The 19,653-nt window shown below is 42.1% G+C and overlaps 1 protein-coding gene across 2 annotated transcripts in view; it reads left to right on the top strand.

Moving 5' to 3' along the window:
* The window catches only part of ACIN1 (apoptotic chromatin condensation inducer 1), a 71,802-nt gene extending 53,017 nt beyond the window's left edge, over nt 1-18,785 (top strand). Inside the window, exons 1-12 of one of the 2 annotated variants that reach the window (XM_075276725.1) lie at nt 5,464-5,747; nt 6,207-6,327; nt 10,317-10,362; nt 11,828-11,976; nt 12,596-12,745; nt 12,855-13,038; nt 13,166-13,314; nt 14,183-14,290; nt 15,877-15,984; nt 16,100-16,400; nt 16,501-16,601; nt 16,682-18,785. In XM_075276725.1, coding sequence (XP_075132826.1) covers nt 5,725-5,747; nt 6,207-6,327; nt 10,317-10,362; nt 11,828-11,976; nt 12,596-12,745; nt 12,855-13,038; nt 13,166-13,314; nt 14,183-14,290; nt 15,877-15,984; nt 16,100-16,400; nt 16,501-16,601; nt 16,682-16,960 — 1,719 coding nt within the window. In that variant the 5' untranslated portion in view covers nt 5,464-5,724 and the 3' untranslated portion in view covers nt 16,961-18,785. Of the gene's footprint in view, nt 1-5,463; nt 5,748-6,206; nt 6,328-10,316; nt 10,363-11,827; nt 11,977-12,595; nt 12,746-12,854; nt 13,039-13,165; nt 13,315-14,182; nt 14,291-15,876; nt 15,985-16,099; nt 16,401-16,500; nt 16,602-16,681 lie in introns of those variants that run through there. The other variant, XM_075276724.1, reaches the window with a different exon arrangement.
* The last annotated feature ends 868 nt before the right edge of the window (nt 18,786-19,653 follow it).

Genomic DNA, 19,653 nt, shown 5'->3' on the forward strand with positions numbered 1-19,653 from the left:
CATCTGCGCCCGGTGTCCGTACTGCAGGTTTCCGTTTCCTGCACAAAACAGGGGCAGGATACGGAAACCTGCAGGACTCTTTCTCACCCATTCATTTGAATGGGTGAGAAAGCTGTCCGGCCGTGAATGGCGGTGAGCGTTTTATGCTCTCCGCTGCTAAATCGTTTTTTGGGGGTTTTTTTGTTTTTTTTTTAAAATCCAGACACAGTCGGACATGCAGTACTCTGTGTCCGGATTAAACAAAACAGTTTCGCGGCGGAGAGCATAAAACGCTCAGTGCCACTCACGGCCGGACCGGGTCTGTGGTTTCCGTCGTCTTGCATGCAGAAGACGGAAACCACAGAACGGAGACCCGAACGCAGGTGTGAACCTAGCGTCACATGACCATGGTCAGAGTTTTATCCACTAGAAGTAACAGAATGAATGACAGCAAGCAGAGATCTAGAAAACCGCGAGGAATTTATACAGAAAGTATATTGGAAAATTGTATATCTCTTTATTGTACATTTGTTTGTCAATATTGCTCTGAAAGTGGCCAACCCCTTTAAGTACTATCATGGTGTCTATCATAATGATGTGTATGGTAGTGGTGTATGATAGACACCATGATGGTACTTAACGGTTAAAGAGTCTTTCCTTATACCCAGCAGTCAGGTCACCATACCCCCATGACTTTCCCCAGTTAGTAGTAGCTAAGTAGTCTTTTGCAGAAAAAGGAACATGGACTCGGGTGACTTTACCAATAGCAGATTTGAATCTACTTCAGTGTCTGCCTTGCATGGCTTAAAGTTGGCATTTCTCCAGAGGCAACAATACTTATTCTGAGTCTGTGGATTAGTCTACCCCAGGAGCAGCTGGTTACAACAGCAACAGCTTCAAAAACCGCTTAGGTGCCTTTTTTACAGGAACATCAGTGGACCAAGGGAAAGGAAATGATGAAGGGAGGAAAGGATGGGTGTCACTTATCAGCTGTCCTAGAATGTGATGTAGGTGTGACTTTCAGGGTTCAGCTCGCTCCACTAACTCAATCTTTCACCCACCCTTCACTCAGACAGCAAACTGAGTGTAAATTGGACCCCAAATATACACTGCCGCCACCACTGACTTAATCAGGCATCTCTCCAAAAGTCACACAAACACACCTTAAAAACTTAATGGGCTTATATAGCAACACAAAGTTAACTGAAGTGAATCTATCATTGGATCTGAGCATTTTTCAATTAGCACAAGTTGGAATAGCCTTTCGAAAGGCTGCTCTAGTCCTACCTTCCTTCTTCTGTTCATGTCCACAGTTTGTGAAAAAAGAAAATGCTTTTTTTTACTGATATGCAAATTCAACTCGGGGAGTGCTGAGTGGAATTACCCCTGTACTCTGCCTCCTCCTCGTCTCAGGTATGCCCCCTTATTTAAAAATGAATCCTCTTCGCTATACTTTCTTCACGAGTAAGCATACTGCGCAAACGCAATACACTCGTATAGTTCTAACAAGAGCTGAGCATGTTCCTTAGACCTACTCGAGCATACTGCACCTGCACAGTACACTCATTCATGAAGAAAGCGCAGCGAAGAGGATTCATTTTCAAATGAGGAAGAGGCCGAATGCAGGCCATGACGACAGGCCCGCCCCAAACCTCTGCTCGCTTCCCCTGCCGGGCTGGTGTAACACTAAGCCAGTCCAGGACAGTTCGCACGCAGCTTGTCCTGGACTGGCTTAGGTCAGTAAAAAGGCCACTCCCCGGCATAGCGCCGCCTGAGCAGTCGCCTCATTAGAGGTGCGGCGCTGCATGACGATTCAGTGCTTGGAGCATAGAAGTAGCCCCTGGTGCTCTGTGAGCTGAATTTGCACATTAGTAAAAAGCATTTTAAATTTAATAATTTCATAATCCGTGTTCAGTGCTACATATATGTGCAAGAAAAGTTCACAAAAATAGCACAACATTGCAAACAGCCTTGAAAACAGAATATGTCTTTGGGAGCCTTCACACGGAGTTTACTCTTCGCTCATTCTGAACGTAAACTCGTTCAGAGTGAGCGGCGTTAAAACCGATCCCATTGACTTGTATGGGTGCCGGCATATTCGCACTACCCATTGAAAGCAATAGGTAAAAAAGCCTTCCATTGATTTCAATGGGTAGAGCGCGTATGCTGATATCACCTCATCATTTGTGGCATATTAGTACATGGGAGGGGGGAAACATTTGAGGATGGGTGACGTCTGTGGCGGCCATCTGCAAAACTGCCATTTTGGATTCAACCTTCCTTTTTTTCAATGGGAAGGGGGTCATGTGACCTATCAAACACATGGAGAATTGCACAAGAAAAACAATGGTGTGCTCATTTTTAACATAGCAATACAGCAGAAGAAATGCTACCACAGGCCTCCTGTATCCGTTGTGTCAGGTGACCCACATCCTGGATATTAACAGAGTACACCATAGCCTTCAAATGGCCCGAAAGATAGATGTCCAGATCCGGAGACCTTCAGTGTATCCACACTTATGGCCCACCCTGTGTGTGTGTGTGTGTGTGTATGTGTATATATATATATATATATATATACACACATACATACACACACACTCTCTCACTATAATGTCATCAAAATAGGATATCGCTTATTTTATTGTACCTTTGTCCTGTCTTATTAAGGTCAGTTCAAACAATGGAAAAAGACATTCACTTAAAGCTGGAGATCTGCTATAAGCTAGAGTTTTTATGGTGTCACCCACAGTAAATCCTGGAGATAACGAGGCTCTAATTTCAGAATTGTTTTGTTGGTGAAAGTTTGACATTAAACCATTGCACAAGAAAAAAAAAATTCTGACCATTTGTTTTCCTCCATAGGGCATCAATTATTATTATTTATTTATATAGCACCATTAATTCCATGGTGTTTTACATTTGGATCAATTGTGTCCTAACTGATAAGTGTCACCATAGCACGTTGGGATGCGGTGGTATGTAATCATGCAATACCTGACCTCATTGTTCTTATCTAACCTTTTAGAGTAAATGTATGGTAGCCCACTATCATTTTTTGTCATAGAGACACACTAAAATTGTGGTAATCTGGTGATCAAATCTCATCATGTAGCTCAAGCCTAACCCCTCGTTCATATCTGTGTTGGTATTCCGAACGGGGGAGTCCGCCTGGGGACCCCCTGAACAGAATACCAAATGCAATTGCAAGCGCTCTGCAGTAAAAGCACACAGACCCCATAGATTATAATGGGGTCCGTGTGCTTGCCGCCAGATCTCCGCAGGGATCATGAGGACAGGAAAGTAGTTCACAATCTACTTTCCTGTCCACTTGATTCATGCAACCAGCACATACACCCCATTATAGTCTATGGGGTCCGTGTCCTTTTACTGCAGAGCGCTTGCATCTACGTTCGGTATTCCATTCGGGGGGGGACTCCCCGTACGGAATACCGAACGCAGATGTGAATGAAGGGTAAGCCTATATGCACACAGAGGTTTGCATCTATTTTGCTTAGTGAGAAAACAAAATAGAAGGAATTCACGTTCTATCCGTGCTTTCCTTGAATCCATACATTTGCATGAATGAGCCTGCACAGCACACTGTTAGGAACAGGATCTATTCTTTTCTATGGTCCGAAATACTTAGGCCTGCGTCCGTGCTCGTAAGCTGTGAAAGAAAAAGAAACGGATGTCAAATTGTAGCCTAGATCTTTGTAGCGGTGATGGCTATCACTGTATTCTTTACACCATTGTCCTAATGAACTGTACTGCAATGGTGGTGCACTTAGCACATAATGGGGGGATCAGATACAAGCCTTCATCCCATCCACACATGCAGTGTCAGTGTCCCTCTCCATTTATTGATGGGCAATACCAAACCTGCTGCAAAAGGGAAACAGGAGCTCTGATCTATTTATACTGCTCAGGCCACATTCAGATTTGTGTTTGAGTATGTTTTTATTGGTCTGCCCTTAACTTCAATAGGGGGGAAAAAAAGGATGTGGAGGTGTTTGTTGTTTTTTTTGTTTGTTTGTTTTTTGTTTTGGATGGAGAATAAAGTTACAAGCCATACACGTAGGACCACAAAAATACTGCTGGCATCTAAGGTTAGGTTTACACCTGCATCGGGTCTCTGCTTGGGGTTTCCGTCCGTGAATCCGCTTAAGGCTGGCCCCTTCACACGGTGTAAGCACGCCGCTCATTTAGACACGTACAAACGTGTCCGAGAGCGGCGCTTCAAAACAGAGCCCATTGATTTCAATGGGAAGCGCTCGTATATGCCGATATATGCGCACTTCCCATCGAAATCAATGGGCTCTGTTTTGAAGTGCTGCACTCTGACACGTGTGTACATGTCTAAATGAGCGGTGCTATTACGCCGTGTGAAGGGGCCCTAAGTCCCCACATAGCGGAAACACTTTTTTTTTGTTGTTGTTGTTGCAGATTTTGTTGCATTTTTTTAAGCCGAAGCCAAGAGTGGCTAGAAAAGGAATAGCAAATACAAGTATATGGGAAGTTCTTATACTTCTCCCTTCTGCTCAATCCACTTCTGGCTTTGGCTCAAAAAACCACAACAACAAAAAAGCTGCATTTCAGCAACATGGGGCTTTAGCCTTAAAAATGCAGAGAGAAAAATCCTGTATGCAAGACATTTCTCTGCATTTTTCCATCTTTCTCAGGTGGAAACCCAGCAGACCCCATTATAGTCTAGGCAATCTGTGGGTTTTCTGTAGGTAACCGCCTGGGTCGTCCCTCCCATACATTGCCTGTGACGTCCCGGTTTGTTTTTCTTAAACCTCGGGTTTTCCTTAGCAGTCACCTGGAAATCTTGGCAGGTTTGCATTAGCTGTATAGAGGACGAGTGTCTTGGCCTGCTGCTAGCCTGTTGACCTGAGTTCACACCATAGGATCCGCAGCAGAAACACTCAGATGTGCTCATATATTCCATGGGGTTCATTTGTTGTTCTCTTTTGTGAGAAGAGGGGCCATGCTCGCTGTTCTTGTGGATGATTTCTTTCTATTGTGTTGACAAAAATCTGCATTTTTTTTTTTCCCCTCTGTAGTTGAAATGGCGTAAAAAAAAAAAATCTTTAATTCACTTCCATTGTTGGCAGACACGATTAAGATATAAGCACTAAATTTGCACTTAAAGGGTTTGTCCACTATTAGAAGAATATGGCTGCACTGCAGCTGTCCTTAGGCTGTGTCTGGTATTGCAGCTCCATGAAAGTGAATAGAACACAGCACAATACCGCACACAATCTATGAATAGGTGTCCGCGGGTTTTGGGTAAAGACAGCGATGTTTCTGGAAAAACCCTTTGAAATCCGGAAGGTGTAAATGGATGCATAGAATGGATATGTAGTAAAGTTGCTATGGGAGACGGCCAACTGTGCTCAGCCTCTCCCCCCGGCCCCCGCCCCGGCCCCTGGGAGCCTTCCTCCTCCGCCCCCTCTCCTCCCCGCACGCAGGACTGCTGGGTAATCAGCAAGATGGCTGCAGAGCATGTTTGAGTGTGGCTCCCCCGCCGGACGCTGAGCAGGCACGGGCACTGCCGCCGGGTGACGAGGCTCTTGTCGCCGCACATTCGCGCTCTTCTTGTCACTTGTCTCTCCCCCTCCTCCTCCTCCTTCTTCTCCCCGATCCCCGTCTTCCCTCATCCCCATTCTATTCGACCTCCAGAGGATCCTTTCCGCCCACCTCTCCCCTCCCCCCTTTCCTTTTCAGCCGGCTTCCAGGGAAATGTTATCAGAAAACAAAGACTGGTAAGGGGATTCTGGATGGGATGGATGGCTGCGCCCGCGTACGGCCGCTCTCCGGAGGGTGGGGACGAGGTGCCCTTTGTTGGGCACCGCCATGTGATGCACAGCGGGGGGCAGGATGCGCCGCTGCCGCAGTATGTGCGTGTGCCTGCTGGGAGGAGGGACGGAGGCTGAGGACGTGCTGAGGGTGTACGCAGCCCAGCGGCGGGAGCATTGAAGCCTGGAGGGCGGGGGATCTGCGCTAACGTGCTCTGGGCTGTGACACCTCGGCTTCAGGGGGATCTGCCACCTGGCTGCTTACAAGTTGCAGGCCATGGGGCACCGCTCTTAGGCCTCTTAAAGGAACAGTGTGGTAGTTGGTGCAGATCTGTGTACTCTAGTGGGCAGGAAGGTACATGGTAGGGCATACAGCTAGCTAGTGGCTTGTACCTGTAGTAACTCCACCACATCAATGTATTGCAGTGCCCCAGAGAGAGAGGACACCGCCATGGATACAACTGAGAGTCATACAGAGGTTGAGGTCCAAGAGACTGCGCCATCCCAAGCCCAAGAGGACAACTGCGACAGCAATGAGAAGAAAGAGGTAAGAGCGGGTATCTGCCCCAGTCTGGTCACCAGGGGGCCCATCTCTGATAGTAAGGGAGGAGGGGAGCACATGTATGGGATCTCCCACCTCATGCATATCCATATTGTAGCCATTACAGTCTTAGTTACCACTTTACTACAGTGCTGTAGATGCAAGCTGCTTATTCTTAGATAAAACAGCATGCATGAACATGGGGTGTGAGGTCCAAGACATAAGATATGTGGGAGAAGAGTTAGTGGACACCTTTTCATTTGGGAGCATGGGACAAAATACACATCAGACGTGGCCCTATGACCATGGCTCAGTGGTGAACTTCCACTTTCTGAGCAGATAGGCAAATTTATGTGCTTAAATGGGTGGGTGGATGGGAGTTTGAGACCTGTGGTCCCAAACAGTGGGTTTTAAGTGGGAGGAGGGAGATGGTGTTTTAAGGTGCTCCCTGCTCTCTCCCACCTCCCTTGTCCACCAGCGAAGCCTGTATAAGTGTGTGTGCCGTTCCTTCCTCCGTAAAGACACCTGTCCCATCGCCCCAGCGCTTCCACCAAAACCCTGCTGGACTTCCAGGCACTGCAACACCCAGTCAGAGCCCAGCTTTACCCAGGCAACCCCGGGGGTGCCGAACAGACGCTGCCATGAGCATAAAGACAGGAGGGCTGGGTGAGATGTTTACTGCTTTCGGCATTTCCCCTGGTAATATGACATCCGAAGTGGAAAAATGTCTGATCAAACTGACTACCACTCCTCCCAGGTGGAAAGACTGTCCATGCAAAGTATTTGTAACCGTATCAGATGGCTCCTGTAGACAAGCCCTACATTGCTTCATGAGATTCTATATATGTGTGTGGTTCCGCTGGTGTCCAAGAGAAGCTGCTGCAACGTGAAAAATTATTCAGAACCTGAAGGACTTGTGTTTTAAAATGAATGCAAGAAAAGTTCTATCATCATACACCTGAACAAGATGCAAAGTCAGGAAACGCTACTACTTGAAAGCTAGTTCTTACAGAGGGGCCACCATCTGCACTGTAATGACTGCGACAAGCTGATTTTTCAAGCTGACTTTCACCCCCCCAAAAAAAAAAAAAATATAAAGACATTGCATCAAGATTTTACTCAGGCTTTTGGACTGTGAACAAGCTATGTAGTAACTCTTGTGTACCTCGTGTCTGAAATGGAGAATTGTGACCCTGTTATCCAGCTTTTGTTGAGTTATACGGCGGACCACAGTTTTTTCGGGTCACACTACTCCTACTGAACCTGTGTGCAACAATGAAATTGAGACTCTAGACTGAGGGGTCCTTTACAAAACATGCTGCTCTTTCTGAACTTTTTACCAATCCAGACTTTTAAAGCCATCCTTGCTATGGATTTAAGAGGACAGGACCCTTCTCACCCACCCTCCTCACCGTTCACCTTCCCATCTCACCCTCCAAAAACACACGACTAAACCAATTCCAAAATAAGCGGAGGGGCACCGGCTGGCCACTCCTGAGCCACGTGGGAGAGACACACGGGGTACCAGGACACTTCATCACTCCTCTGATTAATCGTTGGTTTCTTTTTATCTATTTCAATTTCTCTCCTTAGTCTGTTGGGGCTTTTTGTTTTTCTTTTCTCCCCTTTTTTTTTCCCCTCTAAATTGAACATTAAGGCTGAGTTTACATGCTGTTGTAGTGTTACATCAAAAACTGTCACGGTGCTTGGAGTGCAGTTATTGGTCTTGTGGCTTTTGCAGGTAAAATACCTTTTAAGTCTGTTTCACCTGTATAAACTGCTCTGTATTCTACCACAGCATGGAAACCCAACCTAGGCTGTTGCACACGGCTATGTTTAGGACTTGTAAAATGGTCCGTGCATCAGCCTGAACTGAACTCACTGTGTCCAGTCGGGCTGTGTTCAGACTGGGAAATGTAGCCAATGCACAGGTTATTTATACCCATCAGCCAGATTTACAAGCCTGATATTAACTCGGCAAATCTGATCAGGTCAGCTGAGCCACTTTCAGACTGGTAAATCTTGTCAGTACCATTTTTCCCATCCTGAACATGGCTCTGTGAAACCATCATTAGACTTTTTTTCTTGTTTTATCTTTAAATTCACTGATCATAAAGCTCTTACTTTTCAGAGCATTTAATGGGATGGACTTACTGAACTTTTCTACGCTTCAGTGTCAATAGCTATACATTCTTGATAGGTCCAAGAAAACCATCTTTTAGTGGAACGTGTGATCTGTATGGTTGTATAATTAGATTATTTTGTAACCAGCTTACAATATTGTGAGCTAGCATTTATAAGATTAACATCACACATAGCTTCTGAAAAACTATTTACCAAAAATATTAGAAAAATCTTGGTAAATCAGTACATTGGTTTGTGGCTACTGTGTGTGCCTGTAGCCTTTAGACTGAGGTCCTGTAATAGGTCATTAGACCCATAGCTGTGTATGGTTTGTAGAATTCAAACACATGGCTGTGTGAATCCAGCCTTCGGGCCTATTCACATATCCCTTACACTTTGTCATACAAAGACAATGACCTAAATGTGGCGACTCACAATTTTCTAGGACACTGCTACTCTTTAGTGACAGTGAAAGGTATGGTAGTAGAACTCAACATGGAATATATTGGTAAACCTTTGAGCATAGCCTTTCGTCATATTCCCTAAATAATTCCCTCTGTAAACCATAACCTTCCAACCTCTTTAAGAGGACGTGTACACACTGCTGACGTGTCTCTTAGTAAATACTTCTCATAACAATTCTGGAGCATCTTTTCTTAAACTTCCATGTTGTCGTTCCTGTGGTATTCCTCCTGATTATTTTTTTAATAAAGTGATTCCTGTGCATTACAGTTTCCCGCAGTCAGGCACTGTCAACACTTGTCTGCAGCAAACGGGTCAAAAGTTACCGTGCTCTTGGGAACAGAAGCCTGCTTACACCTACCAAAGTTTTATTACCTCTTCTATATAGTAAGGTCTTGAAAAAGTTTACTTGGAAAACCCCTTTAAGGTCAAGACCACATGTAGCTTTTACTGACAGAATTTCTTGTAGAGACTCTACAGTGTCTTCCTCTGCCATCTGCTGTGACAAAACCACCACTGAAAATCCAGGTTTTCCACGGGGTCTTCTGCAGGTATCAACCTTTTCATTGGATCAAAGCCACAGCATTAAGCGACGTTTCTGGTATGCAACTTGCGCTGCAGGTCACTTAGCGCTGTGGGTTTCAGTTCCAACACATGGCTGATAATTGTACTGTAGATCAGAGTTTTTGTGGCATTGTTCTGTGCAGTTTTAAAGAGCGAGCCTGTGCCTCCATCTTCTGCTCCATCCATTTTTTTGACACTGGTTTAGAAATCTGCAGTAGCAGGTTTCTCACAAGGTGCTTTGTATAGAAATGGCCTGCACTAGAATCTCCTAGTGCTTTGTGGCAGGTTTTGGAGCCAGAAGTGGATGGGATAGAAGAGTAAAGCTTTAGTTTTCCTTTATACTTCTCCTCTTTAGATTCCTGCGGTTCATTAAACGGCATCAAAGAGTCCAACACACACTGTGATTCCAATATAATAATGCCTGAAGGATTTCCCATGAAAACTAAGACATCGCTGTTACTTGACAATTCCTTATTGTGTATATAAAGTTCTGCTTTCACGGAATGCTTTTTATTAGAGATCATTGCAAAATGAGATTATATAAGCGCTTTTTCTCAAAAAATGAAGTTTTAACTGAGATGATCAAAGTGCTCCCAATTTCACTAAGTCCATCCCATCTTGTGTTCTGTGATCTACTGTCTACATAGTGTGGAGGGATTGTCTTGATTTACCTGCAGTTTTTCACTTCTCTGCTTTTATTTTATTTTTTTTCCTCCCCTTTGCTTATAATTTATTCTCTGAAATTGTGTGTTTTTATTAACTAACAGTTGATCTTTCTCCCTGGGGTGCCATATTGCCTCCATCCCCTTCCTCCTTTCTTTCTACCCTTTATCCCTTTCCTTTAGAGTACAACACCACCAAGAACATTTAAGAGGAAGATCTCTGTTATATGTAAGTAGTTGGCTGTGTTTATTATAGTTTGTTGTTTTCCTTTTATTTAGTCAAGTTTCCCATTGTAATCTGGCTTCCATTGTTGTCTTTGGTTTAGACTATAACAAATGACATGAAAATATTTTTGCGCTTGTGTATATGCAACTTCAGCAACTTTTTTTTTTTTATAAAGTCGTTTATTGATCTATAGTATAACTCAAACACAATTAATGGCCAGGATCAATTGGGATTCTAAAGCTAAATCTACTGTAGCTCATACATTTATGGATGATTGCATCTGTATTAGAAGCTCAAAGACACATATTTGAGGCAGCTTGTAAGGGCATTCTTGTTGCCTAAATCACAATGCAGGTTTCCATTTTACAAACAGGAGGATCTGTGTGCCAGAAGACTACCATGCTGTGAACTGGTTCTTCTGTTAACACTTTTGAGACCGTTTTCTATGACTCCCTGTGTTATTTCAGAAAAGAGCATAGACTAAAAACTACTGGCAAAAGGAAGATGTGTCCAGGATAAGCGTTGACTTCATTTACAGATTTCTTTTACTTCCGTAAAAGGGGACGCATGTCAGTCAAGTCAGGATGGAGTAATCCAATGGAGGATACATTTTAAGCTATGTTTTCTCTGAAAGGCTGAATTATTTCAGTGTAAGATGTGCTCAAAACAGCAGCAGAACCAGCTCACTTGGCACATGGATTTTATTTTTGACCCGAAGTAGCAACAATAGTAGAAATAGCATTAGGTCCAGCGTGTAGGATAAAAACTCTGTTACCTGAATGCTAACTGTATTTTAACAGGTAAGAAATTAAAACAGAGAGGAAATGTGTTTCTGACACAATACAATAAATACATGGTGGATCAGATTCTGTTTCTGCTCCCTCTTCATAAAACCACTTTCAGGGTTTCATGCTGTCCATGAACTTCATGACAGATTTCCTTATAAAGAATTTCATTATGGCTAGGTTCACACCTGCTCTACAATGAGGGTTTCTGCCCCCCGAATCTGCTTAAATAATGCGGAGAGAAAATAACTTTTCTCTCTGCATTTTTCGGACTGATAGTCTATGGGGTCTGCAGGTAACCACTTTTAAAGTGGAGTGAACTGACAAGTGACCTGAACGACAAGTGTGAACCTAGCGTAAGCTCTATAAATAATAATAATAAATAGGGAGATCTAGGGTATGTTCACACAGCAGAATTTTTCTGCTTGACCAAAGCAGTTTTTCTGCCTCCCATTTGGGCCAGTGAGATTTCAGGCAGAATTTACCTGTAGATCAAACATGATTTTTTTTCGCTGGTAGTTGAAAAATTCAGCTAGAGTTAAAAATCAATGGAAGGAAGTTTTCAGGTGGAACAAGGCTCAAATTCAGCTGCTTGAACATACCCATAGGTAAGAATTGGGTTTGTAATATATATTTTTTCATGTTTTTTTGTTTTGTTTCCCCCCCTCCCACCATCCTGAAAGCTGCTACAAAGTGCCCCAGTCAACCTCCGCAAACATCTGCAAATAGTGACAGCGAGGGAGCACACCCTGCACGGCGAAGGCGATGGGGTGCCAGCACCGCTACCACACAGAAAAAACCCTCTATCAGTATCTCTACAGAGTCTCTGAAGGTGTGTTTGTCTTCTGTGACATATTTTTCTTACAGTGATGCTACATCAATCTATCAGAATGAGTTGTAGCAAAGTATAATGTACTGACTTCAAAGGTTTATTGTGTTATGGACACTTATGCCCTATCCAAAGGATAGGGAATTAAGTTTTCGATCGCTGGGGGCCCAATCACTAGGTCCACCAGTAGTCAGGAGGATGCTTCATTTACTTCTACATGGCTGCGAGCACTGTCAGAGATTATAGTCCCGTCAGCCCCGCAGAAGTAAATAGTGTACTGTTCATGCAAGTGCACTCGCTGGATTCACAAGGAGGCCTTGGGGGGGACTTTCGGTCCTCCTGATCACTGGGGAGACATCAATAAGATGCCAGCAATCAGACACTTATTCCCTATCTACAGGTCAGGGCATATGTCTCCATAGTCCATAAATGCGCAACCCGTTAAAATTGACGTTAAGTAGTGTAAAAGTATTGGTTTTAGTCTAGTTCTGAGATCTTTCATTTCTTTATTACTGTACTAGTTTTAGAGACAGCTTTCTACTTCTAGTAGTACAGCTGAAATTTATATACTGTACCTTTACTGATACAATTGCAAAATCTCACACTTCAATTATCCTGTCAGAGTTTAATCCCTGAGATTAAAGAAATTAAGCAAGAGGCAGTGGTGGATATCCATGCTGAGGATGCTCGTATTTCTGAAGATGAAAGTGAACGCAATGGGGATGACAGCTCTCATGATAAAGGCCTGAAAATATGCAGGACAGTCACACAGGTAGTAACATATATTTTCTTTGTCATTTTCAATTTGTGGACTTGAAAATTATAGCCAGAGTTTAATTTGTGAATTATTTTTTTTTTTAATTTTCTCTCCCATTGTTCAGGTTGTCCCTGCAGAGGTTCAAGAAAATGGGCAAGAAGAGGAGGAGGTGGCGTATCAAAGCCAGTCAGAGGAGACGCCTGCCGTTGTACAGGAACCTGTGCAAATGGAGATGGAGCCACCCCCTCCCAGTGAACAAGAAGTAAAGAAGCCATTACCAGAAAGCCCAGCACAAGCTGAAGTCAGAGGTAGGTTCTCATAAATCTCTAGGAAGATGGTGCAGCAATTTCTTGGGATTTTTTTGTTTTGTTTTTGGGGGGCTGATGAGGTTTGTATTACATTTTCACTTATTTTATTTTTCTTCTTTTTTTCCAGTTACACTGGGGGATACTTTATTGAGGCGATCAATCAGTCAACAAAAGACAAGTGTTTCTATTACAATTGATGACCCTGTGCGCACTGCATCCCAACAACCCTCACCACCTCGACGGAAGCCAAGCTGTATTGTACATATATGTAATCTGGTGAGTTTGTTAGGGGTTGACCAGGCTGACAAAATGTTGCATCCAGCTCAACAGCTTTCATTGAATCCGCTCCTTCCTCACCCCTGAAACTACAAAAATGCTAGTCCACACCCCATAATCTTCATCTTAAAGTTCTTTAACGCTTCTCCATAGCTTTCCAGTAAATGCTCTTGCCCCCTCCCTCCAGTTCACCCTCACATCTACTCACTCACTTAATTCACCTCTTCCCCGTTTTTCTTCAGTCTTTCCTTTTCCAGGCCCATTAAAATTCTAATACTTTCATACAAATTCATCCACCAATCTATAACCCTTCATCCTGCTACCTACCCACACATAATCTCTGATCCTCTTAAGACTGCCTACTCTGCCATGCCGTTACTATCTTCACACAACCACCTCTCAGAATATGGAGGATGCTCAAGAGGAGTCTTGAACTCAATACAATAACATATAAGACTGACCCCCACAAGCTTCAAGAAAACCCTGAAAACGCACCTTTTCTGGAAAGCGGTCAAAAATTCTCCTGCTACCACACCGCCTTCCAAACAGCTTGTGCTCTGACCTACTGTTTCTGTTTCCCTCATGGATTGTAGGCCCATGTGGGCAGGTTCCTTTGTCCTGCTGTACTACTTGGTCACTGTTCGTATTGTACTTGTTTTGTATATTGTTTGCAAACCCTCAAATGTACAGCACCAGGGAATTAGTGGTGCTGTAATAATAAATAGCAGTAGTAGTCATGGAGAAGGGACTTTTAGGAAACCCGTTGTCAAGATGTTTTGTGTTGTTTTTTTTTTGTTTGTTTTTCTTATTAAAAACTAAATTACTGGAGTCTTAATTTTACACTAAACTTAATTGCTTTCCTCTCCAGGTCCGACCTTTCACTCTGGGACAACTTAAAGAACTCCTGTCACGTACTGGTACTATTATAGAAGAAAATTTCTGGATAGACAAGATTAAATCACACTGTTATGTCACGGTAAGGTTTGTTCCTGTATACGTGTTTGTGTTGGGTTATTATAAAAAAAAAAAATTGTCAATTTAATCTAAAAATTTACTTGCCCTCACTGTTTCAGTCTAGAATTTTTTGGGGTATTTTTTTTTTTTTATATATATTTCTCTGTTTCAGTAGTAAGAGACAAAATAGACCAAGGAGAACAAGCGAGTGAAGGAATTAAAGGGGCTCTATCATTGAGAAAAGTCATTTTTTGCTAAGAACCTACTTTCATAGCTTTTAGAAAGCCTATTCCACACATACCTTTTGTATGTAAATTACATCAGTGGTTTTTGAATGAGCCTGCTTTTATTCATATGCTAATTAGCCTCCACCGTGCATCGGGAGTGTCTGTGAGTACAGTCTGCTATTCTTACTTTCCCCAATGATAGACTCCATTGAAATACCTTTTAATACAGTGTTTAGTGTGTGTGTTTTTGGTTTTTTTTCCAAATGAAAACATAGGCCCAGATTTGCTATCTGGAATGTGGCCAGAGTTGTGCCTCAACTTTGGCGCACCATGGCACATTTATCAAGCATTGCCTTACATTTAGCACACAAGAATAAGCAGCTTTGAGGGCTTGTGCATACTACATCTTCTCTTGTAGTATACCTTTCACTTTTATGGAATGCGGACGTTTCCATCTAAAGTGCTTAAAGTGAATTTACAGTAGTTATAAAACGTATAAAAATAGTATAGTGGAATATGAGAAACTAGACAAAAACATTTCCTTTTCCACGTATCATGCCGTTTTCCTCCTCATTCCCTTAAAACATCTGATAGTGTGGCTGGATACTAGCACTAAAGAGATGAGTAGAGGGGAAAGGGGGGGGGGCTGCTGCCAGAGATTTACTTGGTTTATTGCCTCTTTCTGTTCAGTGGTAAACTATTGTTTTCTGTCTAGCAGTATCAAAAGAGCTGTGTAGCAGAGTATAGCCACAGCAGTATATGCTTCCTTTCCCCTCTCCGTAGACTTCTGTGTCTAACCCAGCCTAATACATTTAGAAGGAAGCGTATTTCTTTGATATATTGCAAAGCTTTTTAATTGTATGTCGTGTTCATTTTTGAAAACTGACTTTTAAGTGGAGGTATGCTTTACTGTGTCTGCCAAGGGTGGTCATTTCATATGCCAAGAAGATTCTAGTAGAATCTATGCCAGCTTTAAACTGGCAGTGACTACCTTCTACTGGATGAAAGTGTCTTATGACATTTTTGTATATCCTCAAAACACTCCAAAACTATTTTAAGGAAAAGATCATAAAAAAATGTATTTATTACGGGATATTAGATTCCCTTTAGCTGGAGACTTGGTGTAGATGAGCTAAAATACACAGATGACGTGTGTGTTGCAGTAGCACCAAGAGTTGCTGTATATTGCAGTAAATAGGGGATTTGTGTAGCGTTAGGTATGCTTCTGTCAACATTGTTCAGTTATTGTCAAGTCATAGTTTTTATTTTGCACTTCATTCAAAAGTGGTGGTTTGGGGGCTTTTTTTATTCGGCTTTAATTGATTGTGTAGTCTTTATCATCTGTATGCTTTGTTGCTTAATTTCACTCTTCTTTCTATAGTATTCTACAGTAGAGGAAGCCATTTCTACTAGAAACTCTCTGCATGGAGTGAGATGGCCCCAGTCCAATCCTAAATTCTTATCTGTAGACTTTGCAGAACAAGATGAGGTAAAACTTTGTCCCACACTTGTACATATTAAATGAATTAGTCACCACTTTTCATCTGTCTTCTCTTCCTTTTGACTTGTGTACTACTTCTAATTAATCTTGTCATTCTTTTTAGTTGGACTTTCACAGAGGCCTTCTTGCAGAGAGACCACCAGAACCTAAACCAGAGGAGCCCCCTCACCAACATTCTCACGCGCACACACACGCCCCTCCATTAAGAGGCGAACATCGGGAACATGAGCGTGGTGTGCGAGAACAGTGGGCCGAGAGGGAACGTGAGATGGAGAGGAGGGAACGTACTCGATCAGAACGAGAGTGGGATAGAGATAAAATTCGGGAGGCTCCCAGATCACGTTCCAGAGACAGACGACGCAAAGAACATGCCAAGTCCAAAGAGAAAAAGAATGAAAAGAAAGGTAAAGTCACCCCTGTTATGCTTCAAAACTCTTTATGTACTTTCTTTGTGTGTCCTCTTGCTTTTAGCTGATATAATCTTATTTAATCTTTCATTTACAGAGAAAGTTCAAGAGGAACCTCCAGCTAAACTTTTAGATGACTTATTCCACAAAACCAAAGCTGCCCCATGTATATATTGGCTGCCCCTCACGGATGATCAGGTATGAAGTCTGTGCAAATAGTTAATATCGCCTTGGATGGTTAATTTTCAATGATGCGTAAACTTTATATCCGTTTGCAGATTGTAAAGAAAGTAGCGGACAGGGCAGAACGAGCAAAGGAAAGAGAAAAACGCCGTAAGGAACAGGAAGAGCAAGAAGAGGAAGAAAGGAAGGAGCGAGCTAAGGAAAGGGAAAAAGAGGCAGAGAGAACTAGAGAGCGGGCACGGGAGGCTGAGAGAGAAAAACGGAGAGAGCACAGCAGAGAACACCCTCGTGAGAGAGAACGGAGAGATCCTAAAAGACATAGCAGGAGTCGCAGCAGGAGTACACCAGTGAGAGATCGGGGAGGGCGACGCTGACTCTAGTCTGATGTTTCTCCTGACTGTCCACTCAGCTGCTATACCCCTGTCCAGGGCAGGTGGCGATAAAGGTTTTATAACTGTGCGGGTGTTTTAAAGGAGCATTGATCACCAGGCCCCTTCACAAGCAAATTGTTTCTTTTCCAAGAAACACTCAGGCAAGGAGACTGTGTCCTTCTATAGGATTCCTGATACTCTATCCCTTTATTCAAACTCCCATCCTCCCTTGGAACCTTGTCTGTTTAGTTCACTCCCCTTCGATTTCTTTTCCCTGATTCTTTCATTTTAACTCTGGATTGTATTTCAGATGTCATTTGCTCATTATTGGACTCTCCTGAAAAGTTTGTGCAATGAGGCTCCTCCCTCTGGTAACCTCGCACCTGTCAAAATGTCAGGCAGTTGGTTACTTTATTCTCCTTTGGCCACATGTGGCATCTTACCCTTTTTTTGTTTTTTTTTTATTTTGTGTTCCTTTTATTTTTTATTATAAATGAAGTGGATTATCAGATAATAAAATTCTGCATTAGTTTTATATCTCCGATGTCTTACCTGTCTGAGACACCACATGCAATGTATAATAGATGCTTTGATCGTGTGTCTTGACCTGTACCAAACTATTTTTCTTACTCGGTCATCCAATATTACAAATGTAAGCACTAATATGAGAAAAAAAAATTTAGTATTGGCTGGTTAGGAATACGCTGGTATCTGTTAATTGTATTTGTGTTTTGTCATATATTTTAACATGTGGTGATACATATAATACATAATATATATTTTTTAACCCCATTTATTGGGTACTAGCGGCTTATGCCCCAAGTGGCTGAAAATTGACCATTAGGTTAAAGGCTGCTGTTACGTTCTAGATTTATATAAAGAATACATTTGCGTTTTTTGGTGGAAATACATGACCTTTATAGGAGCAAAATGAAAACTTGTGTACAGCCCCGACATCCAGTTTGAATCCAGAATTTGGCAAGTTAAACTCTTCAGACTTTCTATAGTAAAATAATTAGAACATATATATTATAAGATGGCAGGTTTTGGTGGTGGCAACATATAAGAAAACTATTGTTAGTGAAACTGTCTAAATTATTAATTTTTACCAATTTTTATTTTATATTGATACACATTTGTTTTATATTGTAAATAACACTATTGGAACGGTTTGCGGTTGGTTAATTTTGGGGGCATAGCTTCAGTTGCTTTTGACAGAAACCACTTTGAAGAAGCCTCATATTTAATATGTGCATAATGGTATGGTCCTTTTTTTCATGCAGTGAGTATAGGCAGAAATTCTGCACCAAAATATACAAGGTGCTTGGGTATAGGTTCTTATAAAGAAATCTTAACAGATGTGTAAAAGCCTGCTAGGAACCATGTGGACACAGCGTTTTATAAGTATAGCACAGTAATACATTGGCATTTATAGAACATCACCATATGGGACAGATGAGATGCAATCCTTGAGCATTGGGGTTTTGTACTGTGTACACTTGCCTAGACAATACCATAAGAGTAATGTAAATATGCAATAAATTCTATTACTTTCTTCCCAGTGGATGTTGCATATTCTCTATAAGCACAAAAGCAAAGTTTTATTAAAATATTGCATAATCTTGAACGGCCTGGAAGAAAAGCCTTTGATGATCTATGACACTTTACATAAAAGGTGATAAAAAAGCTTCAAGATGTTACTGACATTTCTTCTGTACTTGATATCTTTATACCTTGGTGGTTGAGGTATTCAGCTGCCCATTTGTTTACTTCAGCTGGGTACCTAAGGAGAGGGGAAAAAAACAGCCATATTAAAGTGATCTGCCAACATGTTGTCTCCTGTTAATATTTAATAAGTCACGTATAGGGGGGAGTTAAAGGGATCTGTCCAGTTATAGCCAATAAATGTTGTTTTTATAATAGTTATATATTTTTTCTTTTCTAATCTACTTTCTGTATCAGTTCCTTGCAGTTTTCTAGATCTCTGGTTGCTGTCATTCTGTGTTTACTTCCAATGAATAAAAATCCGACCCTGGTCATGTGATGGACATAGTGCACAGCTCGTCCGAGCACTGTCTTGTAATGAGCCATGAACCTGTGTGTCCATCTCATGACCAGGGATGTAAAGAATTGGAGGAACTGATACAGAAAATGATATTGGAAAATTGTATGACTTTTCATTAGATGAGCAATAACATTTAATTGCCGATACTGGACAACCCCTTTTTAGATCTACTGTGACGCATGTCAGATTTTATTTTATTTTAACCAGAAAACCAAAAAGGTAAAACCTTTTATTAACGTGCTATGGTAAGTGGCGACCTATATAGTAGCTTGTTGAAAACGTGCCTTTATGATCAGGATGACAGATCATTTGTGCTTATGAATGATTTGATCAACATGGCATAACTAGAAACCATAGTCGTGCTTGAAGTCTGTCTGTTTGATTTCAACAACAAAAATCCAATATTACAGATCACTGTTTCAGTGACTGTCATTGCAAATAATTTAGTGTATTAAAATGATGGGTCAAAATGTCATTTTGACTGTATCTGTCTAGCTTAAGGCTAAAGCTTCCATGTAGAGGGCCGCAGCCAAAAAAAATAAACCCTGCACGAAGAACAGAAACACAAGCGTTTTTGAAATCGCAGTATTTCCACTGTAGATTTTCAGCAATGTGTTGCTAGGATTAGCCA

Source organism: Leptodactylus fuscus, chromosome 1 (genome assembly GCF_031893055.1).
Source record: "Leptodactylus fuscus isolate aLepFus1 chromosome 1, aLepFus1.hap2, whole genome shotgun sequence".
Classification (NCBI taxonomy): domain Eukaryota; kingdom Metazoa; phylum Chordata; class Amphibia; order Anura; family Leptodactylidae; genus Leptodactylus; species Leptodactylus fuscus.